At 56.5% G+C, this 23,372-nt stretch overlaps 1 protein-coding gene across 1 annotated transcript in view; it reads left to right on the top strand.

Annotated features, from left to right (window-relative positions):
- The window catches only part of PARM1 (prostate androgen-regulated mucin-like protein 1), an 80,374-nt gene that overhangs the window by 36,444 nt on the left and 20,558 nt on the right, over nucleotides 1-23,372 (top strand). The window contains exon 2 of the mRNA XM_072725013.1: nucleotides 12,157-13,152. Within this exon, the coding sequence (XP_072581114.1) occupies nucleotides 12,157-13,152 (996 nt within the window). The remainder of the gene's footprint in view (nucleotides 1-12,156; nucleotides 13,153-23,372) is intronic.

The raw sequence follows: 23,372 nt of genomic DNA, 5'->3' as shown, positions 1-23,372 counted from the left end.
AATTTAGTCATTCTGACAGCTGTGAGGGACATCTCGTTGTGGTTTTCATTTACATTGCCCCAGCGATGAGTGACGTGGAGCATCTTTTCATGCCAACGCTGGAAGGTTTTAGACCTAATGCATAGGAGGCGGCTTAAAAGGCAGAAAGAGAGCTAAAGCGCAGAAATTGTAATTAATTAATGTAGCGTGTCGTTTCATCCTCTCCCAATCCCTTTTGCCTCGTTGTTTTTACCTGGCTGTTTATCTGCTTCCGTCTTAGTCTGTTCAGGCTGTTGTAACAAAATTCCACAGACTGAGTAGCTTAGAAACCACAGAAATTTCATTTCTCCCGGTTCCAGGGGCTGGGAAGTCCAGATCAAGGCCCCAGCATCGTCGTGCTGTGTTGAAAGCCCTCTTCCTGGTTCGTAGCTGACGTCTTCAGCTCATAGCTGATGCCCTCACATGATTGAAGGGCCTGGAAGCTCCCTGGGGGTCTCTTCTAAAAGTCCTGATCCCATCCGTGAGGGCTTCACCCTCATGACATAAGCACGTAAGGCCCCACGTTGGGGGTTAGGACTGCAACGTATGAATTTGGGGGGGCGAGGGGGACACGCACCATCAGACCACAGCAGCAACCTTGCAGCATAATTAGCAAAACAGATGATCTCTGCGGAGAAAAAGTGTGCAGGGAAGGGTCAGGACTGGTGCAGAAGGCATTAATCAACGTACACGAGGGCGAATGGCCTTACGCTGCGGCGGTCGGTGGAGGGCTGTATGGAGTATGGGACACGCCTCTGTCCCTTCCTCCAGGGCAGGCACTCAGCGGGGACTGGTCGCGTCGGACCTGGACAAACCAAAGTCCAATGGAGTTTTTAGAAAGTAACCTGCTGAGTGACGCTTAAAATTCAGAAGTAATAGGAGGGAGCCGTTGTGGCGAGTGTGTGCTTGCTCGTCCCTGCCCGCGCTGACGACGGCAGGCCAGCCGGCCTAAGAATAGCAGAGGCAGGTCCCAGGGCGGGGGGGCGACTTCCTCAGCCGTTGAAGCCGGCCAGCCTCATTCATGTCATATCAAGATTCATGGTGAAACTGCCCCAGAAGTTTCTGAAGGCTTTTTTTTTTTAAATTAAGTGGAAAAATACAAATCACCTTTAGCCTGTTTTTTTTTTTTCTCTCTCCTTGCTGAGGCATCCTGTGGGTGTGTGGGCAGCTCAGCTTTCACAGGCCTCGGCCTGGAGAGCACCTCCAGGAACGCCGACCGCCCCTCCGCCTGTTGCTTAGTGAAGGACGTGGGGAGCACTCCATCCTTGGCGCTCCCCGCTGATGCCGTGAAGGGTAATCGTCCCCTTCTGATTGTGCCTAGAAAGGGCCTTTTGCAAATTATTAGCAGATTAAAGGAGGTGAAGGCCTCTGGGCCCAGTTTCCAATTAGAGGCCAACACAATAGCCTAATATTTATTGAGCTCTTGCTTTGTACAAGGCGCTGTGATAGGCTTTCGTACACGGATTCTATATCGCAAGTAAGGGAAAAGCCGACCAATAGGGCCTTGACCCCCAAAGGCGGTTGTTGTCTATCTAGCGGGAAGTCCGGCGGTAGGCGAGGCAGCCTTGGCCTGGCAGGATCAGCAGTATCATCGAGGAGAAGGCTCTTTCTCTCACTTCATCTCTGGTGGGTTGACTTACTTCTATCCTTAGCCTCACAAGACGGCTGCCACTATGCCAGACATCACATCTGCGTTGTCGGGAAGGAGGTGGAAGAGTAGGAATCAATAAATTCCCTTATAAATCCCTTTCTTATAAATTCCTTTTATAAGGAAACAAAATTTTTCCAGAAGCCCCTTAACCCGCCAAGCCCACTGTGCAGACCTGGGGCTCACGGATACCTCTAGCTGCAAAGGAGGCCAGGAAGGGAGCATGGGAGTGGAGGTGGCTTAGTGAAGCAACAGTCTCTGCCTCATGTGGGTTGTTGACTTTATCCTCCGGTAGCCCCGTTAAAGGAGTACTGCGACCTTCCCCGGTTTGCAGGTGAGAAGACAGAAATTAAGAGACTTGCCCGAGCTCAAGCAGCTAACAAGCGGCCTGGCTTATCGCTTTCCCCACAGCAGCAGCCACCGAGCACGATGGGCAAGAAGGCAAGTCGCTGAGACGGTTCGCCCTCTAGGCTCTGAAGCCAAGCTCTGACTCCAAGTCCTGTGTTGTGGGGGGTTATTTAACCTCGTTTCACCTTGGGTTGCTCACGTGTAAAATGGAGACAATAACAACACACACCCTCCGCTGACGTGAGGGTTACGGGACGTCACAGTTGTAAAGCACCCAGGAAAACTGGCTTGGAATAAGCACTGGCGGAGTGTCAGCTGAGGAGCTCTGAAGCCAGTGGCCTCATCTGTAATAGCCCTGACCCGGAAGGACCCAAATGCCCACCACGGGCAGAAGGAATAGTCCATCGCCACGTAAGAGCATGTGCAGATCGCGGCGTAACCGTGCAGTTGATGCGTGCAGCACACAACATAACCGTGCACTGGGACGTGTACAGATCACGGTGTAACCGTGCACTGGGACGCATGCAGATTGCGGCATAACCGTGCACTGGGACGCGTGCAGATCACAGAGTGACTGTGCACTGGGACACGTGCAGATCGTGGCATAACCGTGCACTGGGACGCGTGCAGATCGTGGCATAACCATGCACTGGGACGCGTGCAGATCGCGGCATAACCGTGCACTGGGACGCGTGCAGATCACAGAGTGACTGTGCACTGGGACGCGTGCAGATCACAGAGTGACTGTGCACTGGGACACGTGCAGATCGCGGCATAACCGTGCACTGGGACGCGTGCAGATCGCGGCATAACCGTGCACTGGGACGCGTGCAGATCGCGGCATAACCGTGCACTGGGACGCGTGCAGATCGCGGCATAACCGTGCACTGGGACGCGTGCAGATCACAGAGTGACTGTGCACTGGGACGCGTGCAGATTGCGGCATAACCGTGCACTGGGACGCGTGCAGATCGCGGCATAACCGTGCACTGAGACGCGTGCAGATCGCGGCATAACCGTGCACTGGGACGCGTGCAGATCGCGGCATAACCGCGATCTTTTGAATTTCAGTAATTGGGAAGCTAGGAGGGGGACGGGGCTGCTCCGCGCGCGGGTCGGGAGGGCACGCTGGTGGCCTCCTCTCGGGGTGGGGGGCAGGTGGCGGCCCTGCCCGCCCTCGGAGGCCCCCGTGCTCCAGGCCCTGGGCTCGCCTGGGAAGTGAGGCCTGCCCACCCAGGCTGCTGGGATGCGCCCGCCAGCGCCCCCCGGGTTTGCGTGGGCCCCAGCCCAGCCCTGGCCTGTGCTGCCCCGCGGGTCCCTGGCCCCAGCAGCCCCCGGGTCACCAGCGGGATGGCCTCGCTGTGCGCCGCGGGGCCCTGGAGGGAACACGGCCGGGGCCACGGCCACCAGCTGGTGTCTAGCAGTTACGTGCCGGGACACATGAGACGTCCTCGGTCTGCTCTCGGCCTGGAGCCCACGCCGGCTGCGGCTGCGCCTGCAGGAGGGAAGGACGAGAGAGCCCGATGCTTTGCTCGTGGAGAAACCCCGCCGCTCCCGCCGGAGGTGTTAGAGCTCTGCTTCTCCCGGCCTGCTCCCCGGTGCGTGGCCCGTCTTCCCCTCAGCCCCACAGCGGCCAGAGATGGGGTCTGGCCCTCCGCCACTGCCCCTTCCTCGCGCTGCCCTGCCCCGAGCAGCCCCAGGATGTGCATTTGGGATTCCGGGTGCCGTCGGCCTCGTCGCACAGCACGGCCTCCTGCTGAGACCAGGCAACCGAAGATAACGAGTTTCCGGGGGCATCCCAGTGACAAAAGGCAGTTCTTGCTTCTGGGGAAAAGAAAGAAAATGTTAGATTGTTCTTCCCCAGGAAGTACCACCTCCCTCACAAATGCTGGATAGAGAAACTGAGTCATACACCGGGTCTGCAGGCTCTCAAAAATAGAAGCGGTTTTCCTCTTTTCGACTAGGGTTGCATCTCATTTCCATAAACAGAACACTCAGGAGAATATGGTTTTTCTACTTCAAACGAGTGTTAACGCCTTAAACACAGGGCGATGGCTTTGGGGCACACACGTCCTGTCGACGCATGCAAACGCCTTCAGATACCATCTGGTTGCACCAGGCTCCCATTAGGGATAGTTTTGCAGGTGTTAGATGAACCTTCTGGGGGTTTGGGGGCCCTCAGTTGGGAATTTTTGTGAAAATCCCATATATTAAAAAAAAAAAAAAGAAAATCCTATATATAATAGAGCGTGAAAGTCTCCCAACGGTGGCTTCATTGAAACTAAACAACACAAAGACATAGTTTTGATATTAAAAAACATATATTATAAGATTACGTTCACTCTTTTTCTGCCTCTTGGGCAGAAGTGTAGCCCGTTCCATGGAGGAATGGAAGGGATGGTGGGGCAGCCGGGGCCGATGGACGGCCCGTGTTTCAAGGGCCGGTGACACTGGTCTGTATCGTGCACAGAGAGAGGAAATTCCCGCAGTCTCCAGAGGGGAAACAAACAAGCGAAAATAGCAAACGTCTGCTTAGACCCATCTAAAATTTCATCCTAGCGGCTGGTCTTGGTGGAACCGACAGATCAAAGGGAAGATGCCTCCGTGCTGTAGGGCCCAGCACGTAGCCAGAGAACACTCTGTTTTCCCAAGGGCGGAGAATCCACGCTTCCACCCGGTGACTCTTGGGTCCCTCACCTGCGCGGGCACTAAGGCGCGAGAGGCCGAGCTGCAGTCCCTGGTACTAGGGCTCCCAGGCCGCCGGGCGCAGCCTGGAGCCAGGTGCTGGCTCAGCAGGGTGAAGTCTGCGGGACGCCCCGTCGGGCTGGAGGGTGCTGGCTGCAGGGGCCGAGGCTCCGGAGGTCTCGGCCGGGGTGCGCGGAGGTGCCGAGGCCCAGGCGGTGGGTGCTTCGGGACGGGGAATGCTCGGTTTTAGGAACTGTTTGAATCCAGGGCCCAGGCAAGGAGGCGCCATGAGCAAAGCCGCTGGAGTCGGCTCTGGGCGCTGAGGGGCTCAGTGTGTGGGTGAGCTCCGGGGCCTGGGGGGCGGGGGAAGCGACTCGGGCCGGGAACAGAAGCAAAGGGAAAGGCCTGCTGGGGCCAGGCTGCGGGCGTGGGCAGGGAGGGCCCAGCGCCCTGCAGGCCGTGCTGGGGCTGCAGGTGCAGCCTCGGGTGGGGGTGGGGGCGTGCCGGCTGCTGCCCCCAGGCCTCGGCCCGCAGAGGGTGGGCCGGCCTTCCAGGACGCCGGCCTCGGGGCCTCGGGGGTCACTTGGCCTGGGCGCCTGGGCCTCAGGCAGGCGGGCCTGTGTCACCCCAAGGCCGCAGGCAAGGCGCGCTCAGCCTCCAGGTGCAACTCTGCGAAGGCCGGCTGCGCTCCCCTGGGGTTTCACAGAGTGGGCCGCAGCACTGTTGCAGGTGCCCCGGCACCGACAGGCCCAGGGCAGGAAAGGCCAGGTGGGGGTGGCGGGTGGGGGACGGGCGACATGGTCACTGGGCTGCCTGACTCCGGCCCTGGCTGCCCCACTGCTCGGGGAGCCCGGGGAAAGGGGACGGTGGACGGGTCCTGTGTCCCCCGGCGGCCCCCCGCCAACATCCTGTAACTCCCCTGCGCCGGGGAGACCTCACCTGCCCACACCCGGCAGCCTCAGGGCCCTGCTCCCGGCAGGGCAAGACCTGGGCGCGGAGCCACTCGGCTTGCCGCCAGACGTCAGAGATGTAACCTGAGGTGTGGGCCCCCGGAAAGGCCCAGGTCTGGGGAAATGAATCACCTCCTTTCCACCTAAGGACCTGCTTCCTGCTGAGCAGCAACCTGCCAGCTACTCTGGCAACAGAAAACCCTTAACCTGACCAAACCTCAGGAAACGCAGCCACTGGTGAGCACGCGGGAGGACTTGCATGCAGTTACGTTGACTGTCGGACCCCCAGCGTGCTCTCATACCCCAGGGCTCTATCTCATACCCCAGTGCTCTATCTCATACCCCAGGGCTCTATCTCATACCCCAGTGCTCTATCTCATACCCCAGTGCTCTATCTTGTACCCCAGGGCTCTATCTCATACCCCAGTGCTCTATCTCGTACCCCAGGGCTCTATCTCATACCCCAGGGCTCTATCTCATACCCCAGTGCTCTATCTCGTACCCCAGGGCTCTATCTCGTACCCCAGTGCTCTATCTCATACCCCAGGGCCCTATCTCGTACCCCAGTGCTCTATCTCGTACCCCAGTGCTCTATCTCATACCCCAGTGCTCTATCTTGTACCCCAGGGCTCTATCTCATACCCCAGTGCTCTATCTTGTACCCCAGGGCTCTATCTCATACCCCAGGGCTCTATCTCATACCCCAGTGCTCTATCTCGTACCCCAGGGCTCTATCTCATACCCCAGTGCTCTATCTCATACCCCAGGGCCCTATCTCGTACCCCAGTGCTCTATCTCGTACCCCAGGGCTCTATCTCGTACCCCAGGGCTCTATCTCGTACCCCAGGGCTCTATCTCGTACCCCAGGGCTCTGTCTCGTACCCCAGGGCTCTATCTCATACCCCAGGGCTCTATCTCATACCCCAGGGCCCTATCTCGTACCCCAGTGCTCTATCTCGTACCCCAGGGCTCTATCTCGTACCCCAGGGCTCTATCTCGTACCCCAGGGCTCTATCTCGTACCCCAGGGCTCTGTCTCGTACCCCAGGGCTCTATCTCATACCCCAGGGCTCTATCGTACCCCAGGGCTCTATCTCATACCCCAGGGTTCTATCTTGTACCCCAGGGCTCTATCTCGTACCCCAGGGCTCTATCTCATACACCAGGGCTCTATCTCGTACCCCAGTGCTCTATCTCATACCCCAGGGCTCTATCTCGTACCCCAGGGCTCTATCTCATACCCCAGTGCTCTATCAGGGCTGAGTCTAGATTGCCGTCCTTAAACCATTTCAGGCTTGCAGGCCCGTCCCTGCCCAGGCGGGGCACCCGCATCTGGCGATGCTGCTGTTTTTGGAACAGTGCACACTCGCCTCTAATTTAGAGATCAATGGGTTCGATTTCTTCATTCTATTTTTTTCTGCCATTCTTTTCTTCTAGGGAAGGCAGCTCTATTTGGAATGGGAAGGTTTGGGCACTGCATTATTTCCACGTACTCGGCTGCCGCATCTCCCGCGGGCTCCCCCTTGCTTACTGTGCAGTGGTGGTTGCTACTAGTATGTTCGACTAGTCTTTTCGAGTCCAGGACACAGTGCAGTGGGGGGCGGGGAGAGCAGCGGGCGAGAGTGATGTTGGAGGTGGAAGCTCTAGTTCTGAATCTGTCCCTACGTGATTCTTCCTGGGCACCACAGCCCAGCTCCTCCTCTTAGAATAGGAGTCCACTTAGACCACTTGCTCCCTCTGCGTCTCTCCCTCATTTATCAAATGAGGAGCTGTACTCACTCATCGCATGGCCTCTTTCCAGCTCTTAAAACATTTTTTTTTTTTTAAATCCTGAGAAAGTATACATCCTGTTTGACTTATTCAGTGTAATATTCCTCTGGAAACAGAAATCCATCATGTGAGAAGGCAGAAAACGATACTTCCCCAGACTCTGTCAGTGATTCGGAATGTTGAAATCTGAACTCTCAGTGTGACGGTATCTGGAGATGGGGTTTTGGGGAGGTGATTAGGATTAGCTGAGACCATGAGGGTGGGGCCCTCAGGATGGGATTGTTAGTGACTTTAGCAGAAGGTTTGCGCTCCCCGCCCCTCCATGAGCGCACGTGATGAAAGGTCCCATGAGGGCACAGAGAGAAGGTGGCCACCTGGGAGCCTAGAATAGAGCTCTTACCTGAATTGGCCCACACCTGCCTGGACTTCCAGCCTCCAAACTGTGGGACGTAGACTTCTGTTGTTAAAGCCACCCAGCGTGCGTAGTACTTTGTTCTGGCAGCCTGAGGGGATGAGAACAGCAGGCACTCCCTGGGTAGTCATCGTGGACCTTGGGTGTCTTCGTGCTGAAAGAAGACCCACTGCCATGCAGTCCGAGCAGTCTGGAATGCACCATCCAGTAAGGCAGAGCAGAGGCTCCAGTGCCTTATTCAAGTGAAGACCGCCAGCCCTGTCACGATTTCCTGCATCGTCGTTGTTGTGTTAGCAGTAGGAATTGCTTGAGCTGGACTTAAAGTATTTTAAATAAGTGCCCAGAAGGTAGCCACGGGAAATGAATGGCCACCTCCAGTCCTCTTTGGAAGCAGGACGGGTAGGAGTTATAAAAGTGTATTAGTCAGAGTTAAACAAGGAAACAGATATTTCTAGCAACAAAACCAATAACTGGAGCACGTCGTTTCCAGCACTGTAATGATTTTCACGGTACAGCTTTTAGCTGCACTGGAAACGACAATGCAGGTGTCACCCCGAACATCATACACCTTAAGTGGCATCTTGTGCGTTCTTATCCTTTCAGAGCCAACTCAAATGCCGTCTCTTCTGTGACTTTCCTAAATGCCGTTTGAAAATGACATTTGTACTCCTGCATTCCACGATCCCTGTACGGAGGTATTTGTCGGGCTCCCACCGTAACCCGCTTTTACTTCGGTGAGGCACTTACCACATCCTGTTACAGGAAGTTGGGTGTCCTTTCTGCCCTGCTGGATAGTGAACTCTCAGAGGGCAAAGCTATAGGCATAGAAGTTACTGAGTAAAAGAAAGAGTGAATGAATGTGGTGCTCCTTTGTGTAGGACCTCTTCCTCATTTACCCCAGGCTTCCAGAGGCTCTGACTCGGCTACCAGTGAGACTGCCTCTGCCCCCACCTGCCCATCTATTATGTGATACTCTCAGCAGTAGTTAATAATGGTCATTTTTTGGTTTTGGTCACAGAATAATGAGCCACGGGAGCTACCAGGATGCAGAGCCAGTAAGCTCCAAAGATCACATGTGAAAATCCAGCGTTCTCATAATATCTGTCCCAACTGTTGTTTTGTCCATGTTTTAAAGATCTCTTGCTCTGTTTTCATTCTGAAATCACTGATACTTCAGAGCTGCCAAAAGTCCACTATAGCAACATGGACTATTACACGGGCTCATTTAGGAGGTCTGCTCTCCTATTTACTAAAAGAATAACTCTCTTATAGGCTGTGGTCTTGACCAATTCCTTTTCATAAGATAACTCCGAGTACTTTGATAATACTTCAAACATTGAATTCAGTTAAATATGAGAAAACTATGTTTTCAGGATAGATTCTGTAGCACAACTTTTCATGAGCTGCTGAGTCTACTGTGCACCAGAATGAAGAAGTGAGCAGCTTTCCCCCAAGTACCTGAATGCCTCCACATACACCTTTCCGCCCTTCCTCTGTGCTGTAATCTAGCCCGTTTTATTCCTTATGAATTTTTATTATGGTTGGCCATGGCCTATAGGTTACCCCAAGGGATATCTATCTCTTCAGAGTATGGAGGGTTAAAAAATTGAAGACCTAACATGACACCAGGCATAGGTACGTGTTATGGTAGATCGACAGAGTGAGGCTGACTTTGAAAGCAAGGTTCCTGCGCTCATGTAACACCAGGTAGGCAGCCACTCCTAAGGTAGCTCTGATGGATGTGGCCATACTAAGTGGTATGTAAAAGAGAAAAGAGAGATTCTGGAGTAGTTTTGGATAAAGTTCTTAATTTCCCTTCCTTCCTTCCTTCCTTCCTTCCTTCCTTCCTTCCTTCCTTCCTTCCTTCCTTCTTTCCTTCCTTCCTTCCTCCCTCCCTCCCTCCCTCCCTCCCTCCCTCCCTCCCTCCCTCCCTCCCACAAGTACTTCCTGCACACTTTTCATGACCTAGGCACTGTCCTGGGCTTAGGGGAAACAGCAATGAATAAGACCAGTTCCCTGTACCCTCATGGAGCTTACGTTCTGATAGGAGAGATTACTTTATTAGAGGTAAAAATATCTTTATAAGAGATTACTTATTACTTTACAATAAGTAAATAAATAATGTGATTTTGGGAAGAAACTACTTTTTTATTTTATGAAAAAAAATGAGCAAAGGGTATGGTTGTTCCTCAAAAAATCAAACATAGAATTACCATATGATCTAATACTTCCACTTCTGGATATATACTCCAAAGACTTGAAGACAGGGTTTCTTTTTTTTTTTTTTTAATAAATTTATTTTTTATTGGTGTTCAGTTTGTCAACATACAGAATAACACCCAGTGCTCATCCCGTCAAGTGCCCACACTCAGGTTCACAGTATTATTCACAGTAGCCAAAAGGTAGAAATAACCCATCAAAGTCCACCAGTGAATGAATGGGCGAATAGAATATGGTCTTGCATATACAATGGAATATTATTCAGCCTTGAAAAGAAAGGAAATTGTGACACATGCTACAAAACAGATGGGACTTGAAGACAGTGCGCTGAGTAAAATAAGCCAGTCACGAAAGGACGATTCCAGTATGACTTGACTTACGTGCACCACCTAGTGCAGTCAGATTCATGGAGACGGAAAGTAGAAGAGCAGTTTCCAGGGCTGCAGACAGGGAAGGCGGGAGAGTCACCCTCGTTTAATGGTACAGATTCCAGTTTGGGAAGAGGAGAAGGTTCCGGAGCTGAGTCCGTGATGATGGCTGAGCAATAATGTGAGAATAATGCCACTGAGCCGGACACTTGATGGTGGTGGGGGGGGGCACCTGGTGGCCCAGTCAAGGGTCTGACCCTGGACTGGCTCAGGCCTGACTCCTGGGTTGTGAGGTGCAGCCCCACGGGCTCCCCTGCCTCTACCCCTCCAAAGTAGATCAGTCTTTAAAAAGGTGGTTAAGATGGTTGATGTCATGTGTGTTTTAATGACCTAAAAGATCGATCCTTTAAAAAAGTAAGCAAGGAGCTGGGGCAAGGATGATCTCAGGGTCCTCGGGGAAGGCCCCCCAGAGGGGGAGGTGGCATTTGGGCAGAGACCAGCGGGGTGCCGGGGAGCTTGGGGCGATGTGGGGGATCATTTCGGAATTTTGCTCTAAGCACAACGAAAGGCTTCGGGGGGCTTGGACCGTTAAGGGACGGGCCACGATTCACTACTTTAAACCATCCCGCCGGCTGATGGGTGAAAAGCGACCGAAAGGGAGAAAAGTCCAGAAGGCAGAGGACCAGGGAGGAGGCTGCGGCCTTGGCTCAGCGGGTGGCAGCAGGTGGCCCCGGTGATGCTGAGACAGTGGAGGTGGGAGGAGCGGTCGGCGGTGGAAGTCGGGAGCCCCGATGGGCCGGTGGGGTGACGGGCGTGAGGGGGCTGCGGAGGGGGGCGCCCCACTGAATGGAAACGACGAGGGGAGCTGGATGGGGATGCTGAGGGGCCGGGCCGGGAGCCCGGTACCAGCTGGGCGACCGCGTCCGTGAGCTCCGGTCGTGGGGAACAGCCGATCGGTGAGCGCCTGTCACGGGGACCGGCCGATCAGGGAGCTCCCGCCACGGGGACCGGCCGATCAGGGAGCTCCCGCCACGGGGACCGGCCAATCAGGGAGCTCCCGCCACGGGGACCGGCCAATCAGGGAGCTCCCGCCATGGGGACCGGCCGATCAGGGGGCTCCCGCCACGGGGACCGGCCAATCAGGGAGCTCCCGCCATGGGGACCGGCCAATCAGGGGGCTCCCGCCACGGGGACCGGCCAATCAGGGGGCTCCCGCCATGGGGACCGGCCAATCAGGGAGCTCCCGCCATGGGGACCGGCCAATCAGGGGGCTCCCGCCACGGGGACCGGCTGATCGGTGAGCTCCCGTCACGGGGACCGGCCAATCAGGGAGCTCCCGTCACGGGGACCGGCCAATCAAGGGGCTCCCGCCATGGGGACCGGCCAATCAGGGAGCTCCCATCATAGGTACCAGCCCATCCGTCATCCGTGAGCTCCCATCACGGGGACCGGCGGATCCGGGAGCTCCCATCACGGGGACCGGCCGATCCGGGAGCCCCTCCAGCTGTGCCCTCGCTACCGTGGCCTCGCCGCCCTCAGCGCCCGCCCGGGGCGTCCTGGCAGGTGTCGGGGCGCAGGACCCTCGGTGGTGGGCGGGACTGCCGGGAGCGGGTGGAGGCGGCGGCAGGAGGCCCCTGGGGGGCCGCAGCCTCGGCAGGGGGGCGGGGGGCGGGACTCGGGGCGCCGGGGAGCCCCCGCCCCTTCCAGGCTCCGCACTGACCGCCCCGCTCTCCCGCAGGACTCAGCGCCCGGAGCTCCTGGGCCACGGCCCCCCCGGCGGCCTCTCTTCCTGCAGGCGGCGCCCCCCCCGCGGCCCTGCGGACCGGCGCCCCGAGCTCCGCCCCGAGCCCCCCGCAGAGCCTCCCTCCGACCTCCCCCCCAGGTCCCCCGAGCTCCCCACCCACCTCCTTCCCGAGCTCCCCGCCCAGCTCCCCCCCGAGCTCCCCCCCGAGCCCCCCGACCTCCCCCGTGACCTCCCCCCCGCCAGGCCCTGCAGCCTCCCCCTCCGGGGGCGCGCCCCACAGCCCCGCCCTCCCCGGCACCGCCTTGGCCCCGACACCTGCGCCCCCCGAGGACGCTTCTGTGGGGCCCAGGGCGGAGGCGCCGAGCAGCGAGACCTCGGCCCCCGAGGGCAGCCCCGCAGCGCCCACGGCCACGGCGCACAGCCCCGGGCCCCCCGCAGAGCCCCCCGCAGGACCCCCCGCACCGCCCCCCGCAGGACCCCCTGCAGGATCCCCTGCACCGCCCTCTGCAGGACCCCCTGCAGGACCCCCCGCAGGACCCCCCGCACCGCCCTCCCCAGGACCCCCCGCACCGCCCTCCGCAGGACCCCCTGCACCACCCCCTACAGGACCCCCCGCAGGACCCCCTGCACCGCCCTCTGCAGGACCCCCCGCAGGATCCCCCGCAGGACCCCCCGCACCGCCCTCCCCAGGACCCCCCGCACCGCCCTCCGCAGGACCCCCCGCAGGACCCCCTGCACCACCCCCTACAGGATCCCCCGCAGGACCCCCTGCACCACCCCCTACAGGACCCCCCGCACCGCCCTCCACAGCGCCCCCCGCGGCCCCCAGCACCCCGCCCGCCCGAGCCCCCAGCGCCCCGGAGCGCCCCCCCGCCGACCCCACGGCCCACCCCGCAGCGCCGACCCAGGGCACCTGCCTGACTGCGGCCGCCGAGACCAGTGCGGCCCCCGGGGTCATCATGCGGGACGTGGAGCGAGCCCTGAGCTCAGGTGAGTGGCTGGGGGGGGGCGAGGGGGCTGGGGACACGGGGGGGGCGGGGGGCGGGGGGCGGGGCCCAGTGGGTACGACCCGGGCGGGAGCCCCGAGTCCTCCCCGCCTGTGCACCTGCTGCAGCGGCCTCCAGCTGGCCTGGGCCCCTGGTGGAGGCGAGGGTCACCGCCCCTGGCCGGGCACCCCCTCTCCTGGGGACCCCTGTGGTTCCCAGCCTGTGACGGGTCAACATAGGTCCCCTGGCACACGATTCTTTTGGAGGTTAAACGAGAGGACCCGTGAAGTGCCCCTGAGGGCTCCCGGCAGGACCCGGGCCACCATCCCTACTGGTGCCCCCAGAGCCCTTGCCCCGGGGAGACCAGTCAAGCAGGGTAGGGCCGCGCTCGCAGAACTTGCTCATTCTTTACGGGAACTGAGGGCTCTCGTGGGCAAGAAGAGGAACTTTACAGGACTCCGCATTTGTGTTTACCCTCCCAGCAGCCCCGGGAAGTCCTATCACCCTTATCTTGATGTCGCAATCTCAGAAATTATGGTGGAGGGAGGTTTAGGGTCCCTTCTGAGGTCACATGCCTGTGGCATTGACGTACTGGCCACAGGCTTCAGGGCGTTGGGCAGGAAAAGGCTTTCGTGGGAGTCTGGCCTCCTGAGTGAGGCACAGGTGAGAAGGGCCGGAGGTGAAGGGGGGACAACGTCGGGCCCTCCCCCGGGGAGTGTTGGAGCACACGGACCGAGGAGACAGGAACGTCTTTTAACGATGAATAAGTAGCCCCGTGACCAGAAATTCCCATGAACACAAGCACCAGGGGCAGGGCTGAGACAAACGAGACATGGTTCCTCACGGGAGAGCCCACGGTGTCGGGGGATCAGGGCCCAGGGACGCGCGTGTCCCTACCCCAGAGGCCTGTGCACCAGTGAGAGCCCCGCGAGGGGCCCAGAGAGCTGCCACCCGGCTGCGAGGAAGGAATTAAAGGCAGAGGTGGCGGCTGGGGTCCCGGGGAACCGCAGTGGAACCTGGCCGAGCGCTCCGAGGAGTCAGGCCCAGGACGGAGCGCTCCCCGGAACCCAGGAGGACAGTCTGGGAGACCAGGCCACCCTGACGGAAGCAGGGACTCTGGGGTGACAGGCACAACTGACGCAAGCTTGATCTCCAGGGGGGGGTGCGTCCTCTGCCCTCCCTGCCTCCCTTCCCGCCGATGTGCGGCCAGGAGCCAGGCACGGATGCAGCTGACCTCCTGGGGCTCGTCGGGGAGATGCGGGGCGAGGGGCACGGCCAGTTCCAGGGGGACCCCTCTGTGCAGCCCCCCATTAGCCCTGCCGGCACCTGCGGCCAGCGCCCCTACAAGGCACTCGGGTGTGCGCCTTCCGTGGCGACCCCAGCCCCACGCCCCTGCAGCTCCCAGCGTGCGGGGAACAGCTCAGCACAGGCCCTGTCCCGGAGCACCGTGGGCACTGACCCGGCCCCGTGCCTTAGGGACCGTCCCGGCCAAGGGGCCAGCAGTGTGGGCTCGCCGCACTCCTGACCTCTTCTCCCTCCAGCGGACCTCCCTTTGTCCCCTCTCGGTCCCCAGCAGGATGCTCCCGACAGGGTAGATGGTCCTCCCCGAGCACGGATTCTGAGCCTGGTACGCAGGAATCCCCAAAGGCTGACACGACCCGCCACTTGCCACGAGCACCCGAGTCCCATGGGCTGGGTTATCTGGGCCCGCCCCCTCCCAGAATCCCGGCTTGTGCTGTAGAACCTGGGTCTGGAGTTCCTGAACCCAGGAACCAGCAGGGTTGAGAGGCATAAAATTAGTGGCAGAGCTGGGTGCTTGGGAATAATGCACCCAGGAGGCACGGTAGTGCTTAGTACCGCTGGCATTTACCACTCGTCTCTCACCTGAGAAGGCGCTGAGGTGCGTAGAAGGACCTTTGAGCAGGTGCGATCCCCCATCTGTTCACGTCGAAGGTGAAGAAAGCGTCGCAGAAGCTCGGAGCCCTCACCCAAGGGCCCACCGCCCAGGGGCCGACGGATCCCGAGGACCCCGCTCGAGTCTCCTCTCAGCAGCCGGTGTCGCTGCGCCGCTGGGAGGTCGCTCTTATTCTGAAGGAAGTTCGCTGGCGTATTTTTATTAATCCAAGGACCCGTCTGTTCAGCGAGTATCTAGACGTAGCCACCAACGGGTAACTCTGAAATGGTGACCGTCACGGCAGCAGCCTCTGACTCGGGTGCTGGGGAAGGAAGGGTCCGGGACGGAGGGAGCACGCGAGCCGAGTCATAGGAGGGGCAGGGAGGTCGGACCGGAGGCGAGCCAGCCGCTGCCATCACCAGGTGTCCAGGGCCTGTCCCCACTGCCAGGTGAGGGGTCACTGCGGGGCCGGGCTTGGCCGACCTGCCGGCCCCGTTTGGTGGGGACGGTGGCTGCCCTGGGCTCTGGCCCCGGGGGCACCTCTCTCAGGTCCGCTGCCCGCAGGACCACTCCTTGCCGTACTCGGCCGCCTCCTCTCCGCTGCGGGGCCCCAAGGCCAGCCCTGCCTTCCCCTGCCCCTTCCTCTGCTCACTCCCGAAAGGATCTCATCCCACTGCGGGACTTTACGTGCCGTTTGTATGCCAGTAACTGAGACAGGAAACCCGCCCCCGTTTTGTCCCAGTGAGCTAGACCCACGCGTGTCCAGCCTCAGCTCACTCCTGTCCACGTGCACGGCCCGTAGGCCTCTTGCTCTGAATAGGAATTCGGTGGGTTCCGGACTTCCTCAGGCCTCTGTCTGCTCCTCCGTCACCTGCCAGGAGCCTTGGGCTGGTCCTGGCCTCCCTTCCTCGCAGGCCTTCATGCAGCCCTCCGGAGCCCGCGCTCCTCTCAGCCCCCGCCCTCGCGCGGCTGTGGCTGTAGTGTCCCTATGACTGCGCCCCGCTAGCTCTCCCTTGCCAGGGAGGACCTAGGACAGACCCCGTGGCTCCTTGGCTCTGACCCCCTGGCCCCCCCCCCCCCGCGAAGCCAAGGCTGTGTCCACCTGCCCTGCTCACACCGTCTAAGCCGCGTGGCGTCTCTGCTCCCTTCCTCTTCTTCCACTTGCACCTGCACACACACGGCCGCCTTACTGTTCCCGGAACATACTGACGACACTGTAGCCTCCGGCCCTTTGCACTTGCTGTTCCCTCTGCCTGAGATAGTTTCCCTGCGGGTCTCAGTGGCTCACCGCTTTCCATCACTCGGGACTTGGTTTGGCTGCCCTCCCCCCAGTGAGCCTTCACCTCACCCCACGTGAGACAGCCAGCCCGTCCCTGTTGGGCCCCTTCCCCTGACTTATTTTCCTTCTGATCATTTACCACTTTCTGACTTTACGTCATTTACTTAGCGAGTAGGTGTCTGCTTTCCGCCGCTGGACTGTCCGCTCCGTGGAAGCAAGGAGTTGTTTGCAAAGAGGAAGATGCGTGTTACCTCCCCGATCCCCAGGACAGGGCCTGGCACGTGGTAGATCCCCAGTAACACCTGTTGAACACGTGATTGAAAGGGTCAGTCAACCAACAGCAGGGGTTGCTTGCCCTCCCCGAGCGTTGGTCATCTCATCCGTAAGGTGCGGTGAGGATAGTACCCACGCGGCGGGGCCGTGAGGTTCGAGAAATTTACGGCTTAGTGGCCATCGGCCAACGGCTCAGTCCATGTAGCGTCATGGCACGATGGTTTATCATCATCGCCATCGTCCTCATCGCCGACTTGCTGTTGTCCCTATTACTGGTGTGGTCGTATTTACCACCGTGAAGAATGCCCGCCATCGTTCCAAGCGTCCGCTGAGCCTTGGCCGCGGGGCAGGCATCTGGCTAAGCGCTGGGGACTCGGCCGTGGCTACGAAGACCCCAGTGTCCCCGTGGAGCTTACGACGCAGCGAGTGCGCAGCACGACAGGTAGCCTAGCGAGCGGGTCCCAGACTGCACGCGGGGGCCCTTGCAGGAGCAGGAAGCAAGGTTTCGGGACAAGAGTTAGAGGACCCCGAGGAGCAGGGGGAGGCGGTTTACCGTACTTGCTGCAGCGCTGGTGGTCATCAAGGTAGTCCCTTCCTTTTGCTTGGGAGGAAGAAAGTGCTGAGAACCGTGTTTTTCTCTTTTAAGGCTATTCCGTTGGCGGGAACATGTTGGTAAGTGGCAGGGAGCGGCTTCGCGGGAGACGTGAGCTTAGCTTTTTGTCTTTCAGTTCTTGGTTTGCTTCTAAGGAGGAGAAACATTATGTGTTAAATTGGGATTCTCTGGTGTCACTAAATCAGCTCTTCAAGGGTGGACGCTGCGGCTGTGATATGTTCTGACCCGTGACCTGGGCTGAGCGGAGCCGTGCGCGGTTCGGTGCGCGGCAGGCGCTTGGCGAATTAACTGGCCTTGCACCCCAAGGTACGACCACAGTGTCTTTAATTCTTGCAAGTGCAGGCTTTCCAGTTAGAGCCGTTTTGCGTGGTGCAGAGTGGATATTCTCTTTTGTCTGCAAGATCCAAGCGTCCCGGGCCTCGCTGTGCTCTCTCATGCTTCCCCGTTACACAGAGAAGGACGCGTGATTGTGGACATTGCTGGGAGTCTTTGAAGTTTCGATTGCTAGTGTGGACCCCAGTCTTTATTCAGCATGAGCTGTGCTAACAAATACTCTTAAATAAAGGGCATTTGGCGGGCAGACATCTAGCTGTCTGGGCAGCCATACCTACGAGGGATTTCTAGCTCCACACGACATTTCCTTCTTCCGTGATTAACTCTTAGGACGAGCGTAGATTTCAAAAAGGATTAAGTCCTAAAAAGGGGATCCCTGGGTGGCTCAGCGGTTGAGCATCTGCCTTCGGCCCAGGGCCTGATCCTGGAGTCCTGGGATCGAGTCCCACGTCAGGCTCTTTGCATGGAGCCTGCTTCTCCCTCCTCCTGTGTCTCTGCCTCTTTCTCTCTGTGTCTATCATAATAAATAAATAAATAAATAAATCTTTTAAAAAAAAGGAATTAAGTCCTAAAAAAGGTGGAAGATTATTTTTTAAAGCACACATGGAAAAATCATAGGAATAAACAATGTTTATTGTAGTAAGTTAATGGCCATCGTATTAAAATATGTTAAATGTATAATTATACATGATTTATTAAGCGCATATAGGTGGGAAGGTCATCCTGGAGAACGTCAAACATCTACTGACCAGGTTCTGTGGGAATGCCCAGGGTGTGTCAGGAAGCGCTAATCCTAAAATGTGTGCTGTCGGTCTTAGGTTCAGGGCCTTTCCTCCTTAAAATGCTTCTCCTGGGAACCCAAAACACATCCCGTCACCAGTTAATTCCAACTCACTCCGGCTCAGAGACCATCCGTCCAGGAAATCTCTCCTGGTCGTGTGTTTGGGATCACAGATATGTCCCTAGCACCTAACGGTGTCTGGTTTCATGACCAAATATCAGACTTTAAACAGTAAATTTTCTTGGCCTCATAAGCCCTGACCTTTGGATTGAGAATGAAGAAAAACACTTTCACTGATTGTCTTAATCAGCTTGGGCTACGGGGCCAAAGATCCCGTAGGCGGAGTGGCCCGAACTCTTGTCTCAAAGTTCTAGAGGCTGGAAGGCAGACGATGTGGGCCCGGAGACGCGGTGGGGGAGGGCCCTGCTTCTTGGTCCGCGCTGGCCGTCGTCTCACACGGCAGAAGGGGCGCAGGAGCTCCTGGGGTCTCTTTCATGAGGGCGCCCGTCCCGTTCAAGAGGACCCCACCCGCACGACCTAATCCCCTCCCCGAGGCCCAGCTCCTAATGCAACCATATTGGGGGTAGGGTCTCTACATAGGAGTTGGGGAGTGGGCACAGCCCTCCAGTTCCTAGCCGGGGTGCGCAGACGCCACCCTACTACACCGCCCTACCACACAGACCGTCTCAAGGGCTCCCTGCGGCCGCTGTGGGTTTCAGCCCACCCCCCCTCCCGCCACAGGACTCCCTCCTGCCTTCAGTTCCCGTGGACTTCAGGGCCGAGGAGACTCTGGGTTGCTACAAACCCTCCCTCACATTTTTAAAGATTTTCTGGCCAATTTTTGAAACTTACACTAAACCTCAAAACTTGTTAACCCCAAGTTAGTTCCCATGAGGAGCTCCAATCATCAGATTTTCTTTTAGGTAAAAGTTATCCCAAATTCTTGTCTCTACTACTTTCATTTCTCTTCCGGTTTACTTTTACTACCTAAACCTTAATCTGAATGTGAAATGTTTCCAAAATATCCCTTGAGAAGTATATGTCAGGTTAATGAAACCAGCTAGTGACCATGTCTGTTGCTAGTAGCTAGTTACCAAGCTCGGGACTATTGATGCTGTTACCTGGCAGCAGTACAACTCCATCCCGTATTTTATTTTATTTTATTTTATTTTATTTTATTTTATTTTATTTTATTTTATTTTATTTTATTTTATTATTTTATTTTATTTTATTATTTTTATTTTATTATTTTATTTTATTTTATTTTGTTGTTTTTAAAATAAATTTATTTTTTATTGGTGTTCAATTTGCCAACATATAGAATAACCCCCAGTGCTTATCCCAAGTGCCCCCTCAGTGCCCACCACCCAATCACCCCCACCCTCCGCCCTCCTCCCCTTCCACACCCCCTAGTTCGTTTCCCAGAGTCAGGAGTCTTCATGGTCTGTCTCCCTTTTTGATATTTCCCACTCATTTCTTTCCCCTTTGTTCCCTTTCACTATTTTTTATATTCCCTGAATGAATGAGACCATATAATGTTTCTTACCACCTTTCCTTACACTTGGACAGTTCCTCTCTCCGTGGAACACTCTTATTTTCTGTTGCAAGCACTTTCAGCAGTCGTATAGGAATAAAGCGATTCTGGAAACGTCTCAGCGAGAGGTGGGACTTTGCCTGTAAGCGGAGCCGAGGTCATTACGGGGTCCGCGGCTGCCGTAGACTCCATTCTGCATCCAGGCCCTTTCCTGTAGTGGCCACACTGAAAAGATCACGGCTTTTCCGTTCTCAAATAATAACAGGAAAGTGACAACGGATCAGCAGCGACCGCCCGTCCTGAGCAGATAGGGGTCTACGGCGGGCCCGGAGGAGCCCTGCACTAGGACAACACATGAGGGACCCTTGGCTAATACCGCCCTCAGCTCGCCTTGGTTCCCAAGTCTTGGGAAAGGAAAACGCTGGCCAGTGCGAGACAGTACTTGGCTCTTATCGTCACTCATGGCCTTCAGGTGGGAACCTCGGCCCGAAATACGAAGGTGAGGGGCGCCTGGGCAGCTCAGGTGGGACCCTTGGTTTCAGCTCAGTCCGTGATCTTAGGGTCGCGAGATCCAGCCCCTCCCTCGGCCCCTTCCCCGCCGCTTGCTCTCAGTCTCTGCCTCTTTCTGTCTTTCTAAAATAAATGCAATCCTGAAGAAAAAAGTAAGATTAAGGTGAAGGCGAATTTCGGTTAAGATCATGAAAACCCAGCAAGTCCATGGAAGTAGCCTTCAAAAATGCTTTGTCAAAAACAAAAAAACAAAAACGCTTTGTCGTATTTCTGGTTGGAGAAGTGGTGGGGCCGCGTCAGAGCCGGGCTCTGGGAGGGGAAGGGTATGGCTCACAGTGCAGACTGCGGCATCCCGCTGCCTGGTTCCGCGCTCGCCGAGGCCACTTTCCGGGCGGGAGACTGGGCAAGTGCGGGTGCCACGGTGTCCTCATCCATAAAACAAGGGCCGTGGAATTGCTGCACTTGCCTTCCAGAATGCTGCGGGGACTAAACGGGACAGGTAGGCGGGGCGTCCCTTGCCGAGGTCCCACTAAGCCCGCGTTAGCGGTTAGCGGTGCGGTGGGTTCCCAGCTCTTCGCGTGGGTACCGACGAGGGGCTGACTCTTGAGGACTTTGGTTTTCTTGACTTGGAGAAAAAAAAACAAAAACAGAACGTTTGCAAAGCATTTTAAGACTCCTGAAAGGATTATTACGATAAATATCAGGTAATACGGATCCATTTAAGCGCCCGTCTATAACGCAGCACAGAAGAGGGTGGTCAGGAGGGTGGAAGTAACTCTGTTCATGTTTGCAATAGTAACGCGTCCCCGGAACTCGGGAAGAAATGCAGGGGAAAGGGTGTAAGGGCTACAAACAACTAGAGCAAGCTCCTAGCAGGGCAGGCAGGCGTCTTGCAGGGAGCCGGGGGGATGCGAAAGCTGAGCCCGGATTTGGCCGACGTCCCCCTGGGTCGCCGAGGGTGCGTGAGTGGGAGCTAGGGGCTGCACTCTTCTCTTAACTGGCATCAAAGTTTGGAAATTATTTTCTTTCCAAAGTTTTTTTTTTTTTTTTTTACCTGGGGGCCTGGGAGAAATTACAGCTAGTAAACTGTGCTGCCCCAAGCACGTTCCCACCTGGCCTTGGCGACTCACCAAATGGAGGCTAAATGAACTAGTTTTTCTGAAGGGATCCCGGAGGCCGTGGGCCGCAGTGATTTTTACCAATGTCACTGCCATTGGCTGAGCTGCTGGGACAGATGTCCTATGACTGTGACTCTCCGTTCCCCACCCACATCCCATGATAAAAACTGCATTTGCACACCGCTTGGCAAACGGGGTCAGGACTCAGTCCCGGGCTCTGAGAGGTTCCTGCCTTCTGGCTTATGCTTCTGTCCCCCGAACCAAGGAAATACCACTGCGGAGGTCTTATTGCTAAGGCTGGTGAACCCCGAAGGAGGCTGAGCCTTCGCCTGCACCCTGGCTGAGTCTCAGAAGCGGCAGACGCCAACTTTTCTGGCTTATTTTACCCTCAGGACGGTTGGGCCATGATCCATGGTCACGCCTCATTGAAATACTAAAGAAACAACAGCTAAAAAGCCCCCCTTGAGTGTCCGGAGAGATAAATGAGCCAAGGCAGTGGCAGGCGTCCTACAGGCCATTATTTCCCCCTCTGAATGAGTCACTAAGGGTGGGACTTCCTAGTTGAGATTCCCAACCTGGTCCTAAATGCTATAAAGGGCCGACTTCTCAGCCTGCAGGATCCTCCTCCTGCCCCTGCCCCCACGGAGCTAGCTGCCCCCAGCTGAGGGAACCCCAGGAAATTCCTTCCCGTCATTTCAGTGCTAATTGCATTAAGGATGCTCAGGTAGCAGGGATTTCTTCTCCTCCTTCTGACTTGACTCCTGAGTAGAGATATATGTGTCCCGCGGTCCAGGAATTAGATGAGCTAACGTGACAAAGCTCACCTGCTCACACTGACGGATCAGAATTTTCAGAAGAGGAAAAAGAAAATTCTTCTTCGTCACGGCAAACGAGAGAAGAGATTCTCTGATCTTTTTTTTTTTCCTCCAGAAATCGCTCCAACCCGCCCCCTCCTTCCCTATGCCCCGGGATCTGAGCTGAAATTCCCACCCAGGCCAAGTCGTGGTGCTCCTGGCTCATTAGAAGTTATAACTTAGCCCAGGCTGAATTATAGTCATTGTATAAAAGTAACTTAAAAAATAGTTACGATCGGCTATAATGCCTGGCACTGCAAATCTGTCCTACAGGAGACGGTGGAGAAGGGCAGACTGACAAGGGACCCGTGAAGGGACGGGCATCGGGGCTTAGCATCATGGACCCAGGCGTGGAGTCTCTCTTCACTCCTGCACTGCTGCTGGGAGTGGGTGAGGGCAGGACGGCGGCCCCGGCTGTCACGTCTCCCCCATCCTGGGCCTCCACCAAGAAGCAGGATTCGTAAAGCTGTTGCCCTAAGGCCCTAAGGGCAGCTGGTTTACCCGTATCTCAGCATCTCATCCTCCAACCGCTTTGAGAAACGGGTGTTCCCGGGAGCAGTGTTTCCAAAGTATGGTCCCTCCACGGGTAGTACGCGAGATGGCGGACTTTTTTATCCTGGTAAAACCTGGTTTTGTTTTCATGTGAATTTGAAAACAGAATAAGACAGCACAATCCATTCATGACTCCATAGCTACTATTATTTAGGCTACACGTAGTAGCATCCAAAGAGAAATAATGACTTGATTTAAAAACATCTTTTAAGAAAATTACAGTGTAGCTGGGGTGGACGTGGAGGAAAAAATCCCACAAGAGTGACATGGAGATGTCTACATTTTGGAAACACAGCTGTGAAGTAGAGGCCAGGATCTTACCCCGTTTTACTGTCTCAGCTCCCGGCTTCACTTGGGAGGAGTCCAAGACAGAGAATGTAAAAGGAAGGCAAATCAGAAATCAAAAGGTATCTAGACCCAGCTTTGCAGTGGATGGAGTCTAGTCTCAACCAAATCCCTTAGTTTCTGTGACCTTCCATTTTA

Source organism: Vulpes vulpes, chromosome 10 (genome assembly GCF_048418805.1).
Source record: "Vulpes vulpes isolate BD-2025 chromosome 10, VulVul3, whole genome shotgun sequence".
Classification (NCBI taxonomy): Eukaryota; Metazoa; Chordata; class Mammalia; order Carnivora; family Canidae; genus Vulpes; species Vulpes vulpes.
Note: the sequence above shows the minus strand (reverse complement) of the source record. Positions and strands in the feature narration are given on the sequence as shown.